A 25,093-nucleotide genomic window follows, 5' to 3' on the forward strand; every position below is an offset into this window, starting at 1 on the left:
ACAGTTCAATTTAATTGGCTTCCATTCTCCACCCTCTCCCCCATCCATATCTAGTCTGAATGTCTGTCAGTGTATGATCTGACTCTCTTACCTAGGATCATAATTCTCCTCACAGATAAACATAGGCCATTTTTGCATTATAGTCTTTTGTTCTTCCATGTACAGCCCTAGCCTCCTGAGATATCCAAAACTCTCTTCTTTACATCAGTTCTTCCGCCATGTGATGCAGCTGCAGATGTGACAAGGCCTGACTTTCCTTTTGCCATAAACAAATAACACCTCACTGACTTGGTTTCTGGTCAGATCACTGGTCCCCCAAGTGAACTGTGGCATCAAATTTCAGTTCTTTTGAAATTGATCCATTGAACATATGTGGCTCAGGGTCAGAGAGGGCTGGTGTTAGCTTCATTGCTGCCCTGGGTGAACAATTACTGCGATGCCCCTGTTGCGACCGTCACTTCCTGACGGCTTCACTCTGCCTACCTTTCCTTTTTTGCGGCTCCTCCTACTCTTCACGGACACCTGGTTGCCGCGGCGTCCACCTGCCATCCTCTCCGGCGTTCCCGGACCGGCTTGGGCGCTACCTCCCGCCATGTTCTACAGGTACCTTAGGGCGTGCACGCCGTGCGGCTCTCATTCTTATTTCCTCATTGGCGCGTACCTCAGGAGCTTCCCCCTGTGATGACGTCATGCTGCCCGGATATTTAAGCCTACAGTTTATTGCTAGCCGTTGAGTTAGCAAGGGGATTCTTACGGATGGGATTCGCTCTCCGTACCCAGTTACTCTGCCTCTCCAACTTCTATTGGACTCTTTCTGCTAACAGGGTACCCGTTCCTTGAGGGCCTCTTTGCTTCTTTCAGGCCGCTATCAGGTAACCGGTACTCGCTCCTCGAGGGCCCATGTTCCCTGACCCGCTGCCTGCATCTATCTCCTCTTCTACTTGGAAGAGTTCGCTACAGACACCATCTGTGAGTACTACTATCATCCACTCCTCAGAGCTGTCTCCCTGGAACCAGGTACTCGCTCCTTGAGGCCCTGCCTCCGTTCCAGCGCCAGTGCCATCTCCTACATGGAACCACTGTGTGAGTACTTTGCCAATGAGTCTCTCTGCTCCCAGGGATCTGGTACTCGCTCCTCGAGGGCCAGCTCTCCCTATCCCGGGGCTTCTCCATATTTGGGACTCTGTGAATGTTCTATTGTACTCATTTTCTCAGTTCTCTCCACTACAGCACTGCTACCGGAGGAACCGCTGTTCCAGCGCCCTAGGGAATACTAGCCCAGCCGGGCTACATCTTCTACTCACTTCTGCCACCTCTGGTGGCTTCTCAAATTTCTAAATAAAGAAATATCTGTGTTTGTATGTCCAGAGATGAGCCTGACCTGTGGCCCCTCACGGGACGTCCCCCTGTGGGCGTGGTCAGCTGCCACATTGTCCAAGGGTCCACCCAAACCTCACTAATTATAACAGATTGCTAACTCCATGGATCCGGCACAGCTCAATGCCCTGCAGGCCATTCCGGGCCTGGCCCTGCGCATTGCTGAACAACAAGACGCATTGGAGAAACTCACTTCTGCGTTCCATCAGCTGCACGCACAGAAAAATCAAAGCGCTGCTTCCAGTTATGAAGGTCAGTTACCTGAAGTAACTATAAAGACTACGGTACCTCTGGCTGCTCCAGTTCGTTTCTCTGGAGAGATTCAAAGAACTAGAGGTTTCCTAAATCAGTGCTGCATGCATTTTGCATTATAGCCTTCTCACTTCCCCAAAGCTTACACCAAGACTACTTATATTCTATCTTGTCTTGATGGAAGGGCCTTGTCTTGGGCCTCAACGCTGTGGGAACGTAAGGATCCAATCCTGCAGGATATTGACGGATTTTTGGATTTGTTTAAATCCGTTTTTGATGATCCTGCTTGAGTGACTGTTGCTGGTTCTGCTCTGGTGGACCTGAAGCAAGGCAACCGACCACTGGCTGATTTTGCAATAGAGTTCAAGACTCTTGCTACGGAATTATGCTGGGATCCCAAATGTCTGAAAACCCTCTTCTTCAGAGGTCTGGATACTCGCTTGAAAGACGAGCTTGACCGCTCATGAGACACCTGACTCGCTGGATGAACTAGTGGCTTTGGCTACTAGAATTGACCACCGGCTTCGTGATAAGGTGAAAAAACTCAGAGGTAGGTTCGTGCTAAACCTGCACTTCGGATGGTTCCGGCAATACTTGTCGCCAGTGGAGAGGAACCGATGCAACTTGGTCGCAGTCACCTGACTTCAAAAGAGAGAAGACTTCGGAGGAGGCATGGTCTGTGTATGTACTGTGGACAAGTTGGTCATGATGTCCCAACATGCCCAATTCATCCGGAAAACGGACGGGCCTAGGTCCTGCGGGAGGACTGTTCTTAGGCCTTACTACGCCCTCTCCTCTGCTCTCTCTCCCAGTCTCCTTGATCTGTGGACCGTCCGAATTTCAAACTCTTGCCTGGTGGATTCAGGGGCAGGAGGCAACTTTATACTTCGACGCCTAGTGGAACATTTGAGGATTCCCCTCGTCACTTTGAAGATTCCACTGCTCTTATCATCTATCCATGGAGAGCCTTTGCCGGGTGATGTGACCTGTCGCACTGAACCGGTAACCCTCTGCACCGGAGCCCTCCGTACTGAGTCAATTCCCTTTTTTGTGTTAGAGAAGGCTATGCACCCTATCGTTCTGGGGTTACCCTGGTTGCAGTTGCATCAGCCTCAATTCGACTGGGCCACCTTGGAACTCTCCCGCTGGGGCCCAGTTTGTCATGGCAATTGCCTTAAGGAGGTTTCTCCTGTCCTCTGTATGCCTACAACTCCAGTGATGTCAGGACTGCCACTTCAATATGCATCATTCTGTGATGTGTTCTCCAAAGAAGCTGCTGACATCCTTCCTCCACATAGATCTTACGACTATGCCATAAGGCTGAAACCGAACACTGAACCTCCTAAAAGACATGTCTATCCACTCTCTATAATAGAGAATAAGGCTATGTCCGAGTACATCGAGGACAATTTACAGAAAGGATTCATTAGACCATCAAAGTCTCCAGCCGGCGCAGGCTTCTTCTTTGTGGGGAAGAAGGACGGTACTTTACGTCCTTGCATCGACTATCGAGGTCTGAACGAGATCACGATCAAAGACCGATATCCCCTGCCTTTAATCTCAGAGCTGTTCGACCAGCTTCAAGGTGCCAAGATATTCTTGAAACTTGACCTGAAGGGAGCCTATAACTTAGTTTGCATTCGCAGTGGCAACGAATGGAAAACAGCTTTCAACACTCGAGATGGTCATTGTGAGTACTTAGGAATGCCCTTCAGCCTATAGAAACATAGAAATGACGGCAGAAGAAGACCAAACGGCCCATCCAGTCTGCCCAGCAAGCTTCACACTTTTTTCTTCTTCTCATACTTATCTGTTTCTCTTGGCTCTTAGTAACCTTTTGGTTCTATTTCCCTTCCACCCACACCATTAATGTAGAGAGCAGTATTGGAACAGCGTCTAAGTGAAATATCTAGCTTAATTAGTTAGGGGTAGTAACAGCTGCAATAAGCAAGTTACACCCATGCTTATTTGTTTACCCAGACTATGTAATTCAGTCCTTGTTGGTTGTTCTCTGTATATAGATCCACTAATCTTCATTCCCCCTGCCGTTGAAGCAGAGAGCTAAGCTGGATATGCGTGAAGTATCGGTCTTCCTCCCCTGTCATTGAAGCAGAGAGCTATGCTGGATATGCATGAAGTATCGGTCTTCCTCCCCTGTCGTTGAAGCAGAGAGCTATGCTGGATAAGCGTGAAGTATCGGTCTTTCTCCCCTGCCGTTGAAGCAGAGAGCTATGCTGGATATGCGTGAAGTATCGGTCTTTCTCCCCTGCCGTTGAAGCAGAGAGCTATGCTGGATATGCGTGAAGTATCGGTCTTTCTCCCCTGCCGTTGAAGCAGAGAGCTATGCTGGATATGCGTGAAATATCGGTCTTTCTCCCCTACCGTTGAAGCTGGATATGCATTGAAAGTGAAGTATCGGTCTTTCTCCCCTGCCGTTGAAGCAGAGAGCTATGCTGGATATGCGTGAAGTATCGGTCTTTCTCCCCTGCCGTTGAAGCAGAGAGCTATGCTGGATATGCGTGAAGTATCGGTCTTTCTCCCCTGCCGTTGAAGCAGAGAGCTATACTGTCCTTCACAGTTCTGGTCTTCACCACTTCCTCCGGCAGGGCATTCCAGGCATCCACCACCCTTTCCGTGAAGAAATACTTCCTCATATTGGTTCTGAGTTTTCCTCCCTGGAGCTTCAAATCATGACCTCTGGTTCTGTTGATTTTTTTCCGACGGAAAAGGTTTGTGGTTGTCTTTGGATCATTAAAACTTTTCAAGTATCTGAAAGTCTGTATCATATCACCTCTGCTCCTCCTTTCCTCCAGGGTGTACATATTTAGATTCTTCAATCTTTCCTCATAAGTCATTCGATGAAGACCCTCCACCTTTTTGGTCGCCCTTCTCTGGACCGCCTCCATCTTGTCTCTGTCTCTTTGGAGATACGGTCTCCAGAACTGAACACAGTACTCCAGGTGAGGCCTCACCAAGGACCTGTACAAGGGAATAATCACTTCCCTTTTCTTACTCGATATTCCTCTCTCTATGCAGCCCAGCATTCTTCTGGCTTTAGCTATCGCCTTGTCACATTGTTTCCCCGACTTCAGATCATTAGACACTATCACCCCAAGGTCTCTCTCCTGCTCTGTGCTCATCAGCCTTTCTCCCTCCATCGAATACAGTTCATTCGGATTTCCACTCCCCATATGCATGACTCTGCACTTCTTGGCATTGAATCTCAGCTGCCATATCTTCGACCACTCTTCCAGCTTCCTTAAATCCCATCTCATTCTCTCCACTCCTTCCGGCGTGTCCACTCTGTTGCAGATCTTAGTGTCATCTGCAAAAAGACAAACCTTATCTTCTATCCCGTCCGCAATGTCGCTCACAAAGATATTGAACAGGACCGGTCCCAACACCGATCCTTCAGAGAGAGTTCCATTTACCATCACACATTGTCTTCTGTCCGTCAACCAGTTTGCAATCCAGGCCACCACCTCGGCACTCACTCCTAAGCTTCTCATTTTATTCACCAGTCTCCTCTGCGGGACCGTATCAAAAGCTTTTCTGAAATCCAAGTAGATGACATCGAGTGCTCTTCCTCGATCCAATTCCTTGATTACCCAGTCAAAAAAGTCAATCAGATTTGTCTGACAGGATCTTCCCGTGGTGAATCCATGCTGCCTCTGGTCCAGCAATTCTCCCGACTGTAGATAGTTCACTATTCTCTCTTTCAACAGTGACTCCATTACTTTTCCCACCACCGAAGTGAGGCTAACTGGTCTGTAGTTACCAGCCTCTTTTCTGTTACCACTCTTGTGAAGTGGGACCACCACCTCCAATCACTCGGCACCACTCCCGTTTCTAGGGATCTATTGAACAGGTCACACAGCGGACCCGCCAGCACATCTCTGAGCTCCCTCAGTACCCTGGGATGAACCTCATCAGGCCCCATAGCTTTCCACTTTCAGTTTCCCCAGCTCTTCCCATACATTGTCTACTGTAAATGGAGTTACATCTACTCCACTCCCCTCCAGTTTCTTGTTAACTAGCGACTGTCCTTCTCCAGGGTCCTCTTTAGCGAACACAGAACTGAAGTATTCGTTTAATATTTCTGCCATTTCTTCGTCTCTCTCCACACATTGATCCTTTCCACCTTTCAATTTCACTATACCACTTTGAACTTTTCTCTTTTCACTGATATATCTGAAAAATGTTTTGTCACCTCTCTTCACGTCCTTGGCAATCCTCACTTCCGCTTAATGGCAATCCTCTCACCCGCTGTGTTCCAGAACATGATGAACGACATCCTGTGGGACCTGTTGTACAAGAGTGTCGTAGTGTACCTAGATGACATCCTGATATTTTCTCAGGACTTGTCTACTCATCTAGAGGACGTCAGACAAGTACTACGAAGACTTTGAGAACATAGGCTCTACGCCAAGCTATCCAAGTGCGAATTCCATAAGGACTCTGTGCCTTTTCTTGACTATATTGTGTCTAAAGATGGCTTCCAGATGGATCCACAAAAATTAGAGAGTATTAAAAATTGGTCACAACCTACCAGCCTGAAGACCCTGAGATGATTTTCGGGGTTCACTAATTAGTATAGAAGCTTTATAAAGAATTACTCTTCTTTATCTGTGCCCTTAACTGCAATGACCCGGAAAGGGGTCAACGCTTCTAAATGGTCTGCAGAGGCCATTTCCGTGTTCGAGGATTTAAAGACTGCCTTTTCCACCAAACCATGCCTGCATCATCCAGACCCCAACAAGCCATTCATCGTGGAGGTTGATGCTTCTGATGTCGGCGTATAGGCTATATTGAGCCAAACCGGAGACTCCAAATCCTTACGTGCCTGCTCCTTCTTCTCGCAATGTTTCTCTCCGGCAGAGAAGAACTATGAGAACGTAGATAAAGAGCTCCTGGCTATTAAGTTGGCATTTGAGGAATGGCGGCCTTGGCTCGAAGGTGCTCAACATCAAATTACCGTGTTTATGGATCATAAGAATCTAGAGTATCTCCGCCATGCGCAACGTCTTAAACATAGACAAGCCAGATGGTCCTTATTTTTTAACTGTTTTGACTTCATGCTCAAATATCACCCTGCAGACAAGAATACCAGAGCTGATGCCTTATCACGTTCCTTTCTCTTGGAGGATGTTCTAGAAGAACCTCAGCATATTATCAACCCGAAGAAAACCGTCTTGGAGGCTACTCATACTGTGCCCTCTGGTAAAACCATCGTGCCTAAACACCTCAGGAAGAAAGTGCTCTTTTGGGCGCACAATTCTAAGCTGGCTGGCCATCATGGTCAACACTGTACCCTGCTGAAGCTACAGAATTATTATTGGTGGCCAACTATCAAGGAAGATACACTCTCCTACGTAGCATCTTGCGTCAACTGTGCCAAGCACAAACCTACTTCTGGCCAACCGTGGGGATTGCTGCAACTGCTTCTAGCTCCAGAACTGCCCTGGACGCATATTGCTACTGACTTTGTAGTCGATCTACCCCGTTCTGGAGGTATGAATACCATTTGGGTCACAGTCGACCGCTTCAGCAAGATGGCCCATTTCGTGGCGCTGCCTGGCTTACCTTCAGCCTTGGAGCTTGCGAAGCTCTTCATAGCCCACATCTTTTGCCTTCATGGCCTACCAAAGCACATAGTCTCGGATCGAGGATCACAGTTCACGGCAAGATTCTGGAGGGCTTTGTGCAAGCTTTTCGACATCTCTCTAGATTATACATCAGCCTATCATCCTCAATCAAATGGCCAAACAGAACGGATGAATAGGACCCTGAAATGGTTCATTCGGGCCTATGTGAGTTGCCGCCAGAATAACTGGGCCGAACTGTTACCATGGGCTGAATTCGCCATTAATTCTCATCCAGCATCATCCACTGGATCAACACCTTTTGAAGTGGTATATGGATGTTCACCATCACCGCCACTTCCACTGAAGCTCTCAGTGACGTCCCCAGCAGCTCAATCCACTGCTGATGATATCCATCAATTATGGACTCAGACGAAAGAAATGCTATTCAAAGCGAGTGATCGAGCCAAAAGGTTTTATGATGCTCACCATTCCAAAGCCACCTGTCTTTCAACCTGGTGACAAAGTCTGGCTATCCACTAAGCACCTTAGACTGAAGTTACCCTCCACTTGATTTGCTCCTTGCTACGTTGGACCATTTCCAATCCTCCGACGTCTTGGCAACATCACACAGTCTGAAGCTACCACCTGGATTAAACATCCACAACGCTTTCCATTTTTCACTTTTGAAACCACTCATTCTCAGTGAATTCTCTTCCAAGTCTCAGGAACCATCTCCCATCAATGCAGAAGATGACCTAGAATACAAGGTTGAAGCCGTCCTTGATGTCCGAAGACGAGGCAAGACTTGGGAATACCTTCTTTCATGGGAAGGTTTTGGTCCAGAAGAAAATTCTTGGGAGCCTCTGGCTAATATCCTTGACAAAGAGATGATCCATCAGTTTTATCTCTCACATCCTTGGAAACCAAAACCTGGTACCCGCAGAGGAGTCTGCCCTTTGAATGGAGGTACTGTTGCGACTGACATTTCCCGACGGCTTCACTCCGCCTACCTTTCCTTTTTTGCGGCTCCTCCTGCTCTTCACGGAAACCTGGCTGCTGCGGCATCCGCCGCCTGTCTTCTCCGGTGTCCCCGGACCGGCTTGGGCGCTGCCTCCCGCCATGTTCTACAGCTACCTTAGGGCACGCACACCGCGCAGCCCTCAGTCTTATTTCCTCATTGGTGCATACCTCAGGGGCGTCCCCCTGTGATGACGTCACGCTGCCCGGATATTTAAGCCTACAGTTTATTGCTAGCCGTTGAGTTAGCAAGGAGATTCTTACGGATGGAATTTGCTCTCCGTACCCAGCTATTCTGCCTCCCCAACTTCTATTGGACTCTTTCTGCTAACGGGGTGCCCGCTCCTCAGGGGCCTCTTTGCTTCTTTCAGGCAGCTATCAGGTAACCAGTACTCGCTCCTCGAGGGCCCATGTTCCCTGAGCCCCTGCCTGCATCTATCTCCTCTTCTACTTGAATTCGCTACAGACACCACCAGTGAGTACTATTATCATCCACTCCTCAGAGCTGTCTCCCTGGAACCAGGTACTCGCTCCTCGAGGCCCTGCCTCTGTTCCAGCGCCAGTGCCATCTCTTACGTGGAACTGCTGTGTGAGTACTTTACCAACGAGTCTCTCTGCTCCCAGGGATCTGGTACTCGCTCCTCGAGGGCCAGCTCTCCCTATCTGGGGCTTCTCCATATTTGGGACTCTGTGAATGTTCTATTGTACTCATTTTCTCAGTTCTCTCCACTACAGCACTGCTACTGGAGGAACCGCTGTTCCAGTGCCCTGGGGAATACTAGCCCAGCCGGGCTACATCTTCTACTCACTACTGCCACCTCTGGTGGCTTCTCAAACAGTCTAAATAAAGAAATATCTGTGTTTGTGTGTCCAGAGCTGAGCCTGACTTGTGGCCCCTCACGGGACTTCCCCCCGTGGGCGTGGTCAGCTGCCACAGTGTCCAAGGGTCCACCCAAACCTCACTAATTATAACAGCCCCCTCTATTTGTTTTCTTTGTAATGCTTAATTTGTATTTTTTTCCAATCAGGGCCTGTGCAAAAAGGTATTACACACCCTAAGTGAACCTTACAGCTTTGTGCTCAGCCCTCCTCCCCCCCCCCCCCCCCCAACCACCACGGTCCTCTCCACACACAATTTTAAATGATGCGTTTGTAATAAAAGATTTTACATGGATAAAGGACACAGTCTTTGAGGTACAAATATCACAGCAGCATATGTATTATATTTACATGCCCTACTGTGGTGCCAACCAGACAACCCTGCAAAAAAGCCAAAAAGACACTTGGAACACATATGACATTTGGCCTATTATAACACATGTTGGGTGTGGGTTTGCTCCTCAGAAAGCCGACACAAATAAACTGAATTACATTTACAATATAGTAAAACTTCTATACCAAAACAGCACTAACTGTCAGCATTCAACCAGTAACAATCCTACCTATGAAAAGGCAACCTTGCAAATATCACACCAGGCCTTAAAATAATACATCTTCTATTAGGAAAACAGGCTACTATAGAATAGAAACAGCACGTTAGCGTACTGGGTAGGAAAATTGGTGGATATTTTGTCATAGAATACTCAACATACTTATTTATAAATATAGAAGTTTTACTCTTAAGTCTGAGAATAAGCAATAAAAGCATACAAGATTAGAATTTGCATTAAAGAATATATATAAAGATACTTCCTCTCACAGTTTACAATGTGAGTCTTATATATCTTTGGAAAGATGGAAACACAGCACTGGAGATCAGGAACAGTTCATCAGGCACTTCATTAACCACTGTAATGTCCACCAAACGTTTCCTCTGATCTGATCTTTCTCTGATTTCAAACACTTAGAACATAAGAAATTGCCATACTGGGTCAGAGCAAGGGTCCATCAAGCCCAGCATCCTGTTTCCAATAGTGGCCAAACCAGGCTACAAAAACCTGGTGTTACGCGCACTGCCCCCTCACCTCTTTCAAAGTGATCCAGCACCTGGTCCCTGGTCTCTGGCGGCTGTGGACTGCCGGCTCCGTCCTCGAGCCGCCCCTGGGGCTTCCGGCTCTGCTACAGCTCCTGATGCTCTGCGTCGGGCCTCTCCACATGGTTCATGGAGAGATGCCGTCCCGACCAGCGCCTCGCCTCTCCCTAGGCACGTGCGTGCACACAGCTAATCCTTTAATAGGTCCCGCAGCGGGAACCTGGCCGCAGCCCCAGATAATGATGTTGGCTGAGCTCCAGTATATAAGGCTCCACTCTCTCAAATTGCCTTTGCAACTGGTCCCCTTGCTAGTTGAGTACTCGTTGCGTCTTCTGTTCCTGGTTCCCGATCCTGATTACCTTCGTTCTGGTTTCTATGTTTGTATTCCTTCGTCTCTCCTACGGATTGCTAACCTGCCTGACTACGTCATTGCTTCTCTCCAGCCCTGGACTTCTGCTTCATCTGACCATCCTTTGACTCTCTCCTCATCCAGACTTCAGCCTTGCTTGCCACTGCTTCCAGACTGCCACCAGCCCTGATCCCAGCTTGCTTCAAGATGCCTCTTCAGATTTTGTCCTGGATGTGGTCCATTCAGGCTTCGGCCTGCTCTTGCTTGGGCTCCCTCTGTCAGACTGTGTTCCTATTAGCACCTGAGTCTCCGGGACTCTGCCTCATACAGTACAGACTGATACACTTTGATCCACCCATCGACGACCACTGATGGAGGCCACCTAAGTCTAGCCGGCCCCGGCACCCAAAGGCTCAACCCGCGGGGAGCGAGGGCTGGTATTGGTGAAGCACCAGCTGGCCTCCGTCTGTCAGCCCTCTCTGCCTGCTGACGGTGGGGACCCTTGGAACCCTCCTTCGGGTAGCATCAACCCCACCTCGGCCCAAGGGTCCACCTCTGGTGCAACAGATTGCAAAGGCCATGGACTCGGCAGAGCTGCGTGCCCTCTAGGCTATTCCTGGCCTGCCCTAAAGGTACAAGAACAGCAACAGTTTCTCGAGGCCCTGGCCTCTTCCCTCGATTGTCTGCATACATGGCTAGATGCCATGTCCAGCAACTCAGTTCCAGCGATGGCTTCCTCTCCGCCACAGCCGTCTATTTCCTCCTCCAGAGTCCTACTGGCCCTGCCAGCCCCGCCTCATTTCAACGGTGACTCCAAACTGTGCAAAGGGTTTATTTTTTTTTCAATTTATAATTTTTTATTATCACAATAAACAAACAAACAGGGTTGTGAAAATACACACCACAGCATTGTAACAATTATAACATGAATAACAACATACCCTGTAACCCATATGTCCCCTCCTTCTCTCCCTCCCTCCCCCACCTGTCCATGAGCTCGTTCAATCGTCATACACTATGTGGTAAGTACACTATAAAAATAGTGATAAAGAGAAAAAGTCAACACATGACCCTTGAGGGGTCGGAGAGGTCAATGGATCACAATGTATAAATAAATTAAATTAAATTACTGGTTAGCCTGTTATTTCTCCCATTGTATATATGGTGTCCATATCGCTTGAAATTTTGATGAGGAATCATGTATCTCTGCCGTAATTGCTGCCATTTTACAATATAAATGCATCTTCTGTTGTATCATGCGAAGAGATGGCAATTCAGGCCGCTTCCAGTGGCTGGCTATTGCTATCCTTGTTGCAATAAATGCTTGTTGGCAAAACGATTTTTGTGGTTTATCCAGGGCTGGTTGTGGGTAGTGAAGCAGCATGAAGCCAATGTCCTGGATGCCTTGTACACCTAAGAGGCCTTCAGTCCATAACGTTACCTCTGACCAAAGTCTTTGCACTCGATCACAAGACCACTACATATGAAGAAATGTGCCTATCTGTCCACAGCCCCTCCAGCATAACTCACTGACATGCGGGTATCTGCAATGTAGAGTGTGCGGAGTAATGTACCACTGAGTGATCAACTTATAACAGTTCTCTTGTTGCGTGCTGACACTGAGCATTGATGAGCAGATATATAAATCTGTGTCCATTCAACCAGTTTGCAGCGTTCGGCCCAGATCTGCTTCCCGGTGCATAACATATGTGTAGGACTGATTCTTAGTACCAATCAGCAGGGTGTAAAGCTTGGAGATCATGCCCAGTTTTTTATCAAAATGCTCTAACAATGTCTTACCCTGATGTAAAGATGAGGAAATCAGAGGAGAGTGTAAAAAATGTGAGATCTGGTACCCAGCAAGAAAGTCCCCTCTTGACAGCTGATACGTTTGATGAAGTTCTGACCATGGCAAATAGAAAGTCCCAGGGTGCCTCCCCTCATGAGATGTTCTATATGATGAATGCCCCTTTCTTGCCATGCTCTAAATGAGTGATTTTCACGACCCGCTGCAAATAGAGCATTATAACACAGACGGGTGGAATGGAAATATACTCTAGTACCCACTAAATGTTCTTTCCATTTGGACCACAATGTCATAGTGGTTTCTAAAGCCATGGACAGTTTACCCCATATTATCCAAGTATCTCGTGGTTGCCACACCATCACCGTCAGAGGCATCCCCCCCACTATTTGTTCTTCAAAGTGCACCAATTGCTTCACATATTCCCGTCTATGCAGATCAGTGATTGCAGTCAGCTGTGCCGCTGCGTAGTACCATTCCAGATTAGGGACCACTAAACCCCCATCCCGTGATTGATACAGCAGCTGCCTAGCTACACGGGGAAATCGGCAGTGTATTAGAAAGGTACAGTAATCGGGGTAACTCATTAATTTTCACAGCCTAACCAGGAATAATGTTCTCTGTCCCATTTTTGAAAATTTCTTTTTATGGAGTGCAGTAGTGGGGTGTAGTTAAGATGAAAAAGGTCCTTCACATCTGGGCTGAGGTGTACCCCTAGATATTTAAGGGAAGAGTGTGCGACTTTGAAAGGGTATCGTCCCTTCAATTCCTGAATAGTTGTCTGATCGGCTGAGATATTCAATAATTCAGTTTTATCTAGATTGATTTTAAACCCAGATACAGCACTAAAAGCATGCAACTCTTCTGTCACACCTCTAATAGATTTAATAGGGTCAGTTAGGGTCAGCAGAATATCATCCGCAAAAATTGAGATTTTGAGGTGTAAATTCCCCAGTTTGAGTCCCTCAATCTTTTCCGTGTCCCGAATTGTGGTGGTAAGCGGCTCCAAATATAGAGCGAACAAGAGTGGTGACAGGGGGCAACTGTCGAGTTCCTCGTTGTACATGAAATAAGTCCCCATATCCACCATTAACCTTAATCCTAGCTACAGGCTCGTGATATAAACTTTTTATCCATCCCATAAACTTAGGCCCAAAATGCATTTTAAGTAATATAGCAAATAGAAAGTCCCAGTGTACTAAATCAAAAGCCTTCTCGGCGTCAATGGCTAAAAGGACTAATGGGATCTGTTCTGATTTAGCCCACCATAAGATACCTGTGTCTTTACGGACATTATTCACTGCCATTCTTTGTGGAATGAAACCAACTTGGTCCCTATGAATTAAGTGAGGTAAGATTGTATTCAGACACGCCGCCAGGACTTTTGCTAAAATCTTCAAATCAATATTAAGCAGCGATATCGGACAATAAGACCCACATTGAGTGGGGTCTCGCCCTGGTTTCGCCAGAATTGTAATGCCTGCTATGTTGGTGTGGAGAGGTAAAGGATCACCATTTCTAAGACTGTTAAAAAATTCTGTAAGTGGACCTAAAAGCTGTGCACTACATGTCTTGTAATAACCACCCGTGAAACCATCGAGCCCTGGGGACTTCCCAGCCTTAAGAACATAAGAACATGCCATACTGGGTCAGACCAAGGGTCCATCAAGCCCAGCATCTTGTTTCCAACAGTGGCCAATCCAGGCCATAAGAACCAGGCAAGTAACCAAAAATTAAGTCTATCTCATGCTACTGTTGCTAATAATAGCAGTGGCTATTCTCTAAGGGGTAGATTTTCAGAGCCCTGCTCGCCTAAATCCGCCCAAAACCGGGCGGATTTAGGCGAGCAGGGCCCTGCGCGCCGGGAAGCCTATTTTACATAGGCCTCCCGGCGCGCGCAGAGCCCCGGGACTCGCGTAAGTCCCGGGGTTCTCGGAGGGGGCGTGTCGGGGGCGTGTCGGGGGGCGGGCCCGGTCATCGCGGCGTTCCGGGGGCGTGTCGGCAGCGTTTTGGGGGCGGGTACGGGGCGTGGCCGCGCCCTCCGTACCCGCCCCCAGGTCGCGGCCCGGCGCGCAGCAGGCCCGCTGGCGCGCGGGGATTTACGTCTCCCTCCGGGAGGCGTAAATCCCCCGACAAAGGTAAGGGGGGGGTGTAGACAGGGCCGGGCGGGTGGGTTAGGTAGGGGAAGGGAGGGGAAGGTGAGGGGAGGGCAAAGGAAAGTTCCCTCCAAGGCCGCTCCGATTTCGGAGCGGCCTTGGAGGGAACGGGGGGAGGTAGCGCGGCTCGGCGCGCGCAGGCTATACAAAATCGATAGCCTTGCGCGCGCGGATCCAGGATTTTAGTGGATACGCGCGGCTCCGCGCGTATCTACTAAAATCCAGCGTACTTTTGTTTGCGCCTGGAGCGCAAACAAAAGTAGGCTGTTCGCGCTCGTCTGAAAATCTACCCCTAAGTCAACTTAATTAATAGCAGATAATGAACTTCTCCTCCAAGAACTTATCCAATCCTTTTTTAAACATAGCTACACTAACTGCACTAATCACATCCTCTGGCAACAAATTCCAGAGTTTAATTGTGCATTGAGTGAAAAAGAACTTTCTCCGATTAGTTTTAAATGTGCCACATGCTAACTTCAAGGAGTGCCCCCTAGTCTTTCTAATATCCGAAAGAGTATATAACTGATTCACATTAACCCGTTCTAGACCTCTCATGATTTTAAACACCTCTATCTTATCCCCCCCCTCAGCCGTCTCTTCTCCAAGCTGAAAAGTTCTAACCTCTTTAGTCTTTCCTCATAGGGGAGCTGTTCCATTCCCTTTATCATTTTGGTCGCCCTTCTCTGTACCTTCTCCATCGCAACTATATCTTTTTTGAGATGCGGTGACCAGAATTGTACACAGTGTTCAAGGTGTGGTCTATCGCTCTATGGAGCGATAGAGAGGCATTATGACATTTTCCGTTTTATTCACCATTTCCTTTCTTTTTTGTAATTGAAATATTTTTATTGAAAACCAAATAGGACAAATGGAAACATAAGTCAGTGCCCCATGTACATACAAATAAGTAAACAGTGTAACAGGCTCGAGGAAAAAAAACATCAACAAATAATAATATCGAAATGCGAATGGAACCTCAGCATCACCGAGCAAATAAAGATATTATCATATTCCATATGTCTCATAATACATCCATTGTTTACATTATACCCCCCCAAACCCCCCCCCCCCAAAGATGCTATTGGTGATAATGTCAATGTTAATGGTAGGACAGTGAGTATATCATACAATGACAGTTGATAAGATGGAGATACTTGGCAAGCAATACCCCTCACCAAAGACTAAAGAGCCAGCAGAATATACCTCAGCTTTCCCCTGCACAGCAGGATTGCAACTTCCATGTGGAGTAGCCTGACCAAATATCTTGAAATCGTTTAAGTTGTTTCCTCAACCTTGCAGTGATCTCTGACATAACATACAAATGATTCAATTTAACTTGTACTTCGGCCAATGACGGTGTATGAACTAATCTCCATTTTCTGGCAATTTCGATCCGAGTAGCTGTACAGACATATGTGATTAGTCTATTTGAACCAACCTTGCCTGGGATCATATCCATTCGCAGTAATGCATGTTGTGGTTTTAGCCCCACTGAGACCCCGCACATCTGTTGAATCCAAAGTTCAATGGCCGCCATTTCCTTTCTAATAATTCCCAGCATTCTGTTGGCTTTTTTGACTGCCATAGTACACTGAACCGACGATTTCAATGTGTTATCTACTATGACGCCTTGATCTCTTTCTTGGGTGGTAGCTCCTAATATGGAACCTAACATTGTGTAACTATAGCATGGGTTATTTTTCCCTATATGCATCACCTTGCACTTATCCACATTAAATTTCATCTGCCATTTGGATGCCCAGCTTTCCAGTCTTAGATGGTCTTCCCTCAATTTATCACAATCTGCTTGTGATTTAACTACTCTGAACAATTTTGTATCATCTGCAAATTTGATTACCTCACTTGTCGTATTTCTTTCCAGATCATTTATAAATATATTGAAAATTACGGGTCCCAATACAGATCCCTGAGGCACTCCACTGCCCACTCCCTTCCAATGAGAAAATTGTCCATTTAATCTTACTCTTTGTTTCCTGTCTTTTAGCCAGTTTGTAATCCACGAAAGGACATTGCCACCCTCCAGTCTTCAGGTACAATGGATTATTTTAATGATAGGTTACAAATTTTTACTAATAGGTCTGAAATTTCATTTTTGAGTTCCTTCAGAACCCTGGGGTGTATACCATCCAGTCCAGGTGATTTACTACTCTTCAGTTTGTCAATCAGGCCTACCACATCTTCTAGGTTCACCGTGATTTGGTTCAGTCCATCTGAATCATCACCCATGAAAACCTTCTCTGATACAGGTATCTCCCCAACATCCTCTTCAGTAAACACTGAAGCAAAAAAATAATTTAATCTTTCCGCGATGGCCTTATCTTCTCTAATTGCCCCTTTAACCCCTCGATCATCTAATGGTCCAACTGACTCCCTCACAGGCTTTCTGCTTCTGATATATTTTTAAAAGTTTTTACTGTGAGTTTTTGCCTCTATGGCCAACTTCTTTTCAAATTCTCTCTTAGCCTGTCTTATTAATGTCTTACATTTAACTTGCCAGTGCTTATGCATTATCCTATTTTCTTCTGTTGGATCCTTCTTCCAATTTTTGAATGAAGATCTTTTGGCTAAAATAGCTTCTTTCACCTCCCCTTTTAACCATGCCGGTGTTGCGTCCGTCGGTCTTCGACGGCTTCACCCCGCCTACCTCTCTCTACTTGCAGCTCACCTTGGACTGATGGCCACCGCAGCGTCTGCTTGCTATTCTCTCCGGCGTCCCCGGACCGGCTTTGGTGCTGCCTCCCGCCATTCTCCTTCAAGTACCTCTAGGGTGCGCGCGTGCACGCCGCCCTCATCTTTAACTTCTCATTGGCATGAACCTCAGGGGCGTCCCCCTGTTCTGATGCCTACAGTATTTGCTAGCTCGTTGAGTTAGCAACAGGATTCATACGGATGGGATTCGCTCTCCATTCCTAAAGCTACTCTGCCACTCCAGCTCTATCTGGAGCTCTTACTACCCTTCAGGGTCGCTAACGGGGTACCCGCTCCTCGGGGATCTCTCTGCTTCTTTCAGGTGCTATCAGGAAACTGGTACTCGCTCCTCAAGGGCCCATGTTCCCTGTGTCGCTGCCTGCAACCTCTACCCTTCTACTTGGAAGAACTACCTTACAGTCACCATCAATGAGTACAGAAGACATCTCTCTCCACAGTACTGCTTCGCTGGAATCAGGTACTCGCTCCTTGAGGGCCTGCTCTCTGCTCCGGTGCCAGACCTCTCGTCTAGTGGAATCTCTGCTAGTGCGTACAAACACCACTGAGTCTCTCTGCTCTAAGGGATCAATTACTCGCTCCTCGAGGGCCTGCTCTCCCTGTCTCGGAGCTCTCCTATTTCTATATGGGACTCTGAATGCTAATCTTATTGTGTGCTCATAACTCTCAGTCTCTTTCCACTACAGCACTGCTCTACAGAGGATCCGCTGTTCCAGCGTTCTGTGAGAGATGCGCCCAGCCGGGCTCTACAATCACTACTCACTACTACCACCTCTGGTGGTTCCATAAATTGTTTAATAAAAGATTCAAATCTGTGTTTGTCTGACTGGAGTTTAGCCTGACACTGTGGTCCCTCACGGGACTGCCCCCCGTGGCGAGGTCAGCTGCCACAGTGTCCAAGGATCCCCCCAAACACCATTAACCATAACAGCCGGTGATCATTTTGCCTTCTTTCCACCTTTCTTAATGTGTGGAATACATGTGGACTGTGCCTCTAGGATGGTATTTTTTAACAATGACCATGCCTCTTGCACACCTTTTACCCTTGTAGCTACTCCTTTCAGTTTTTTTCTAAATATTTTTATCGTTTTATCAAAGTTTCCCTTTAGAAAGTTTAGCACGAGAGCTGTGGATTTGCTTACTGTCCCCCTTCCAGTCATTAATTCAAATTTGATCACTATTGCCAAGCGGTTCCACCACCGTTTTGTCTATCACTAAATCCTGTGCTCCACTGAGAATTAGATCTAAAATGGCTCCCTCTATCGTTGGTTCCTGAACCAATTGCTCCATAAAGCTGTCATTTATTCCATCCAGCTGTCTACATTCCTAATAATCGAATCTCCAACTATGACGGCCGACCTAGCCCTTCCCTCCTTGGCAGTAGGCGTTGGAGACACATCCTTGGTCTTGTATTGCTGCTTGTACTTCCATTATGTTGATGGGGTTGTCTAGGTATTGTTGTTGGGTCTCCATAAGATTAGGTAGAGTAACCAATCTTAAATATTGGTCTATAGCTTCAGTAGTGATAGTCTGGGCCTTACTAAATAATAAGGAATAGAAATGCGTAAAGCATTCTCGTATGTCCTGCGTAGTAGTCAATATCTTGCCCATACTATTCTTAATCTTCGCAATATTGTTCTGGGCAAGACGTTGTTTCAATTGCCTGGCCAGAATACGGTCTGCTTTATTATGTCCCTCAAAGTACCTCTGGTGTGTACGATCTAAATCGTGAGCTATTTGAGATGAATCTAGCAGTTTCAACTCAGTGTGTGCTGCTCGTAAAATTTCAGAGTGATAGCACAAAGAGTGTGGGAGTGTTGTTGGGCCAATAAGCTTATGGGACGTGTTAACTCATTTCGGTTTTTTTCCCTCTGTTTTTGTAAAGCTGAGGCTAATGCGATAATTCTCCCTCTAATCACTAGTTTTGAGCATTCCCAATGTAATAATAATGAATTGCATATATCCTGCACATGTGTCACTAGCACTATGGAGCACTATGATAGCTAAACTTACCAGAGAATCAGCCAGCACAGATGACATCATTCCTGGGAAAACGGATGTTAACTTGGTCTTATTCTCTGCTAATGATAACAAGAGGCTCCTGCCCATAGTAAGAGCACACACACACACATGCTAAAATTTATTGATTGGCTATAAGGGAATGGGCGGGTTTTTGGAGACATCTGTTAATTGGTTGGATGAGACCCTTATATTGTTGAACACGCACGTCAGATCTTTGAGCAGGCTTAGAATTATATTCCACTTGTTTTGTGTTGCTTCTGCTCCTGGAGGAATCCCGCCTTCCTCCATGAATAAACCACTTACTTCTATGACCTTTTTAGAGCTGGTATTTATTGGGTCAATTAGTCAGGGGTTGCTGCCCTTTTTAACACCATATTAAGCTTAAAATAGTCCTTAAGTGAGGCAAAGATCACATTATGGTTAGCAGGGTTCCACAATAAATCTTCACAAAGCCGCCAATAAAGGAGGCCCAAATCCTGGGCAGTTACCATAACTGAGGATCATACCGGTGCATGATCAGACCAAGTAATGTCACGATGCCTACATCTGTGACCTGATTTTGCATACTTTTATCTATGAGTAGGAAATCTATCCTTGAATAAGAATTGTGAGGATTTGAAAAAAAGGTGTATGTCCGAGAAGTTGGATACCGCTGCCTCCATATATCTACAACACCCCAATTGCACATAAGAGTAGATAGTTGTAATGTAGCCTTCCAGGCTCCTGCGTTTCTATAATTAGATGTGTCGAGTCTTGGATTGCGTACCAGATTATGATTCCAACCCCCCCCCCCCAAATTAGGTTACCTTCTGCAAAAGTAGTGAGTACATCCGCTAAAGAGCGAAAAAATGTGCCCTGATCAATATTTGGGGTATATAAATTCACAATAGTGAGTACCTTTTTATCAAATTGTAATTTCAATAAAAGATAACGTCCTAACGGGTCTGCTAAATGGGACCTATACTCGAAAGTTACCTGTTGTGCAATGAAAATACCTACCCCAGCATATCTGGAGTTTTTTCTACTAAATAATAGTGGGGGTACTCTTTAAAATGTAATAATGTTTCATGGCGCTTGCGAACATGTGTTTCCTGGATCAATGCTATATCCACATGTTGACACTTGAGATCACGCAACAAATATTACCTTTTGGTATGCGAGTTAAGACCCTTAATGTTAAGGGACCATATTTTCAAAGCCATCTCATACTCCAAATATGCCGCAGAGTGGACGGCCGGCGCCATCTTTAAAAATGTCACCGGCTGTCCAGTGCTCCTACCATGTGACAGGGGCCAGCCAATGGCACAGTTACCCTGTCACATTGTAAAGGCAAAGGGCCATTGGCGCCATTTTTCTTAGTGGCAGCCAACGGCCCGAGAGCGGGAGATTGCTCCCGGGGCCCACTGGACCACCAGGTAATTTTTAAATGTTTTTGGGGGGGGTCGGGAGGGTGGTGGAGGCTAAGGGAGCGGTTTGAAAGGGTCGGGTTTTTTGTTTATTGGCCGAAAGCCTGAGCGCAAGAGAACGCTCCTGGGACCCCTGCTGGACCACCAGGTAATTTGAAAACGTTTTTGGGGGGGTCGGGAGGGTGGTGGAGGCTAAGGGAGCGGTTTTAAAGGGTTGGGGTGGGTTTTTAGGTTGTGTCCTAACTCCCATTAGTGTGCACTAACCCGATTAACGATTTTTTCACGATAAATCGGTGGAATTTCTATTGTATCGCACTCTTTAACGATTAATGACGATTTAAAAAATATCGAACGATATTTTAAATTGTCAAAAAACGATTCACATCCCTATTATACAGTAGTGTCTTTTCTTGATATGACTGTAAACAAACCAGCATGTCTCTAGGCTTCTCTGCTACTCTTGGCCCTAGTGTTCTGTGAGCCTGTTCAATATGAAATGCTGGCATTTCCGCCACGCTCTCCTTATCTTTGGGACTCTGCCTCGTCCAGTACAGACTGATACCTATACTAGTTGCTGCCTCTGGGCTGACTACGATCCACCCACTGACGGAGGCCACCTAAGTCCAACCGGCCCCGGCACCCAAAGGCTCAACCCGCGGGGAACGAGTGCTGGTATTGGTGAAACAACAGCCGGCCTCCGTCCGTCAGACCTCTCTGCCTGCCGACGGTGGGGACCCACAGGATTCCTCCTACGGGTAGCATCAACCCCACCTTGGCCCAAGGGTCCACCTCCGGCGCAACACCTAGCAAGTACCCAAACACTAAGAAGATCTCATGCTACTGATGCCAGTAATAGCAGAGGCCATTTCCTAAGTCAACTTGATTAATAGCAGTTAATGGACTTCTCCAAGAACTTCTCCAATGACTTAGGCCATTTTCTAATTCAACTTGATTAATAGCAGTTAATGGACTTCTCCAAGCACTAACCACATCCTCTGGCAACAAATTCCAGAGCTTAATTGTGCATTGAGTGAAAAAGAATTTGCTTCAATTAATTTTAAATGTGCTACTTGCTAACTTCATGGAGTGCCCACTAGTCCTTCTATTATCTGAAAGAGTAAACCGATTCACATCTACCCGTTCTAGACCTCTCATGATTTTAAAGACCTATTTCATATCCCCCACCTCTGCCGTCTCCAAGCTGAACAGCCCTAACCTCTTTAGCCTTTCCTCATAGGGGAGCTGTTCCATCCCCTTTATCATTTTGGTCGCCCTTCTCTGTATCTTCTCCAGTGCAACTATATCTTATTTTTTTGAGATATAGTCACCAGTACTCAAGGTGCGGTTTCATCATGGAGCGATACAGAGGATTTATGACATTTTCCGTTTTATTCACCATTCCCTTCCTAATAATTCCTAACATTCTGTTTGCTTTTTTGACTGCTGCAGCACACTGAGAATTTCAATGTATTATCCACTGTGATGCCTAGATCTTTTTCCTGGGTAGTAGCTCCTAATATGGAATCTAACACTGTGTAACTTCTGCATGGGTTATTTTTCCCTATATGCAACACCTTGAACTTGTCCACATTACATTTCATCTGCCATTTGGATGCCCAATTTTCCAGTCTCGCAAAGTCCTCCTGCAATTTATCATAATCCACTTGTGATTTAACTACTTTGAATAATTTTGTATCATGTGCACATTTGATAACCTCACTCATTGTATTCCTTTCCAGATCAAGTACAGATCCCTGAGGCACTACCCTTTTCCACTGAGAAAATTGCCATTTAATCCTCTCTGTTTCCTGTCTTTTAACCAGACGTATTAGGCTGAAGTTACTGTAACCGGTGCTAGGGCAGTTTGTATGTATGTTAACTGGTTAATTTGTGGTTTGCAATCCCTAAGGTTGGGAATGCTGAAGCCATGTAGCCAAAGTTCATTACTTTGGAGCCATGCTTGATCAGCTCTGTCCTCAAATGCTTTTGGGGAGTCTGTGATGTTTAGAAAACCGTGAACACTTAAGTTTGAAATCGGAGAAAATTCTTTTTCACTCAACGCACAATTAAGCTCTGGAATTTGTTACCAGAGGATGTGGTTAGTGCAGTTAGTCTAGCTGGGTTTATAAAAGGATTGAATACGTTCCTGGAGAAGAAGTCCAGTGACTGCTATTAATCAAGTTGACTTAAGGAATGGCCTCTGCTACTACTACTGGCATCAGTAGCATGGGATGATCTCAATGTCTGAGTACTTGCCAGGTTCTTGTGGCCTAGATTGGCCACTGTTGGAAACAGGATGCTGGGCTTGATGGACCCTTGGTCTGACCCAGTATGGCAATTTCTTATGTTGTTATGTATATACAGCTTAGTCTTTCTGCTGCCTCTTATATTGAGCTTGTCTCTCTCTCTCTCTCTCAAACTATGTTCTAGCCAATACCTTAAAGTAGAAAAAACATTCCTCTCCTTGTTTCATCTCTTTTCCTTTTAGAGCTGTCACTCTGACTTTCTCAGGAGTTATGCAATATCAGAGCTAGTGTGCCATAGTGACTTCTATTACAATGATGCAAAGTCAAACCATCTGCTGCTTCCTTAATATGTTCCAAAAATCCCTAATAAAATAGCCACAGTTTCTCTGCTGTTTTCTGGGCAAGGCTTAGAAATGGGAATCTCCATCTGGTTCTGTCTCCTCCTCATCAGCATTGTACTTCATTATTAGCCTGGTGCCCTTCTCTGTCTCTCTCTCTCTACCTCCTTCCTTAGTCTCCGTCTCTGCTTGCTGTTCCCTTCTGGTTCCTTGTCTTGGAACTAGTAGCCTATTGATAAGCTGAGGGAGCCTCCCTCTGACTCAGCCTCTTTTTCACACCACCTTTCTCAAACTAGGTGATTGGAATCCTGGGATTTGTAGTCCTAGCCCACTTAACCCCAGTTCTAAGCTGTTTCTGCCTTTTGTTAAAGGCTATCCTCTTGTGCAGAGATCTATACTAATATGACTATATCATCACAGAACACAAACACATAAGTGCTCCTTCTCTCTCAGGTGGGTGCAATGGGATCCCCAATCCCCTGGTGGCTGTAGCTGGGCCACTAGGTAGGATGAGATTACCCCAGTGATTGTGTATTCTTTCTTCTGCTGATTCAGTCTCCAGTGTGATGGGCTCGGATAGTGGTCCCCAGGTCACCGCTCCCTCAGAGCCGCCACTCTATGCAAGTGCACAGAGCTTGAAGTCAGGAAGCCATGGTCTGTGCTGACATGACACAGGGAGTCAAGTGTAGTCCCTGCTACTTTAGGTGTACAATGAATATCTGTACTTGAGGACTCTCTAAATCAGAAAATATGCCTCACAACTCTCTGCCTGACACTGTGTGCCCTTGCACCAAGCTAAATAATAATGCCCTAAGGAGATGTCCAGTTTTGTGAAATATAGTAATGAATAAAGTACAGAATGAAGTAAGAGTTCACATAGTGATTCTAGTATAATGTAGAAAATGCTTTTACTTGGTGGTAGCAACTCCCCAAACTTTAAACAGTGCCTTATAGATTCTTAGCAGGTCCCCCAACACGGAACCCGTGTTTTGCCGCGAGGCTGCGTTAGGAGGGACAGAGCAGTAAAAGCATTTTCTGCATTATACTAGAATCACTGTGTAGACTCTTACTTCGTTCTGCACTTTATTCATTACTGTGTATTATTCAAGTGCAGCACTTGCTCTCCTTTGTTGTTTGCAGTTTTGTGATATATACACCACATCCTGTTATTTGTTTTTCAAAAAGGGGCCAATATTTTAAACAAAAATGACAACACATTTTAAGGCAAAATAAATTAGAGATTTTTAAATGTTAAAAATTAAATTCGTTCACTGAATGCCTAGTGAGTGTAGCTTCTGCTCCTGCTCTGTGAACTGTTCACATTATTCATATTTATATATGGCTGGAGAGAACCAATTTAAACACTTGTCTTATAGTAGAAGTTTTAACTTGGTTTATAATCCAGTATGCCCTTCCACAAGTGCCTAAAACAGGCTCCCAGCATTGCTCTAAAAATTTGCCGCAGCCTGCAGATGTTCCCCATCATGTACATCAGTAACTATCCATTAAAAATGAAAGCTGCTTTCCAGTATCATGCAAGATGCTGTGCACAGAATTAATAGTCTGAAGAGTCTGCCCTTCTTAAGGAATCTCAATTGTGAAAGGACTGTTGTGGGTTGAGTAACGTTGTGTATACTTTATTTTCCTCCAGGATCACAAGGCAGATGCAGTGACGCTGGATGGGGGCATCATTTACCAAGCAGGGAAGGACTACAGCTTAAAGCCGGTAGTTGGAGAATCATATGGACAAGGTACTTGAAGATAAAACAGAAAAGTGAATAGATCATGTGTTCAGCTGATTCCTCATGTATTGGACCTGGAGAAAATAGGAATGCAATCACA

At 46.0% G+C, this 25,093-nt stretch overlaps 1 protein-coding gene across 2 annotated transcripts in view; it reads left to right on the plus strand.

Annotated features, from left to right (window-relative positions):
- Positions 1–25,093, plus strand: part of MELTF (melanotransferrin) — a 148,271-nt gene that overhangs the window by 49,702 nt on the left and 73,476 nt on the right. For both annotated transcript variants that reach the window (XM_029616069.1, XM_029616070.1), the window contains exon 3: positions 24,903–25,002. In XM_029616069.1, coding sequence (XP_029471929.1) covers positions 24,903–25,002 — 100 coding nt within the window. The remainder of the gene's footprint in view (positions 1–24,902; positions 25,003–25,093) is intronic.

Source organism: Rhinatrema bivittatum, chromosome 9 (assembly GCF_901001135.1).
Source record: "Rhinatrema bivittatum chromosome 9, aRhiBiv1.1, whole genome shotgun sequence".
Taxonomy (NCBI): domain Eukaryota; kingdom Metazoa; phylum Chordata; class Amphibia; order Gymnophiona; family Rhinatrematidae; genus Rhinatrema; species Rhinatrema bivittatum.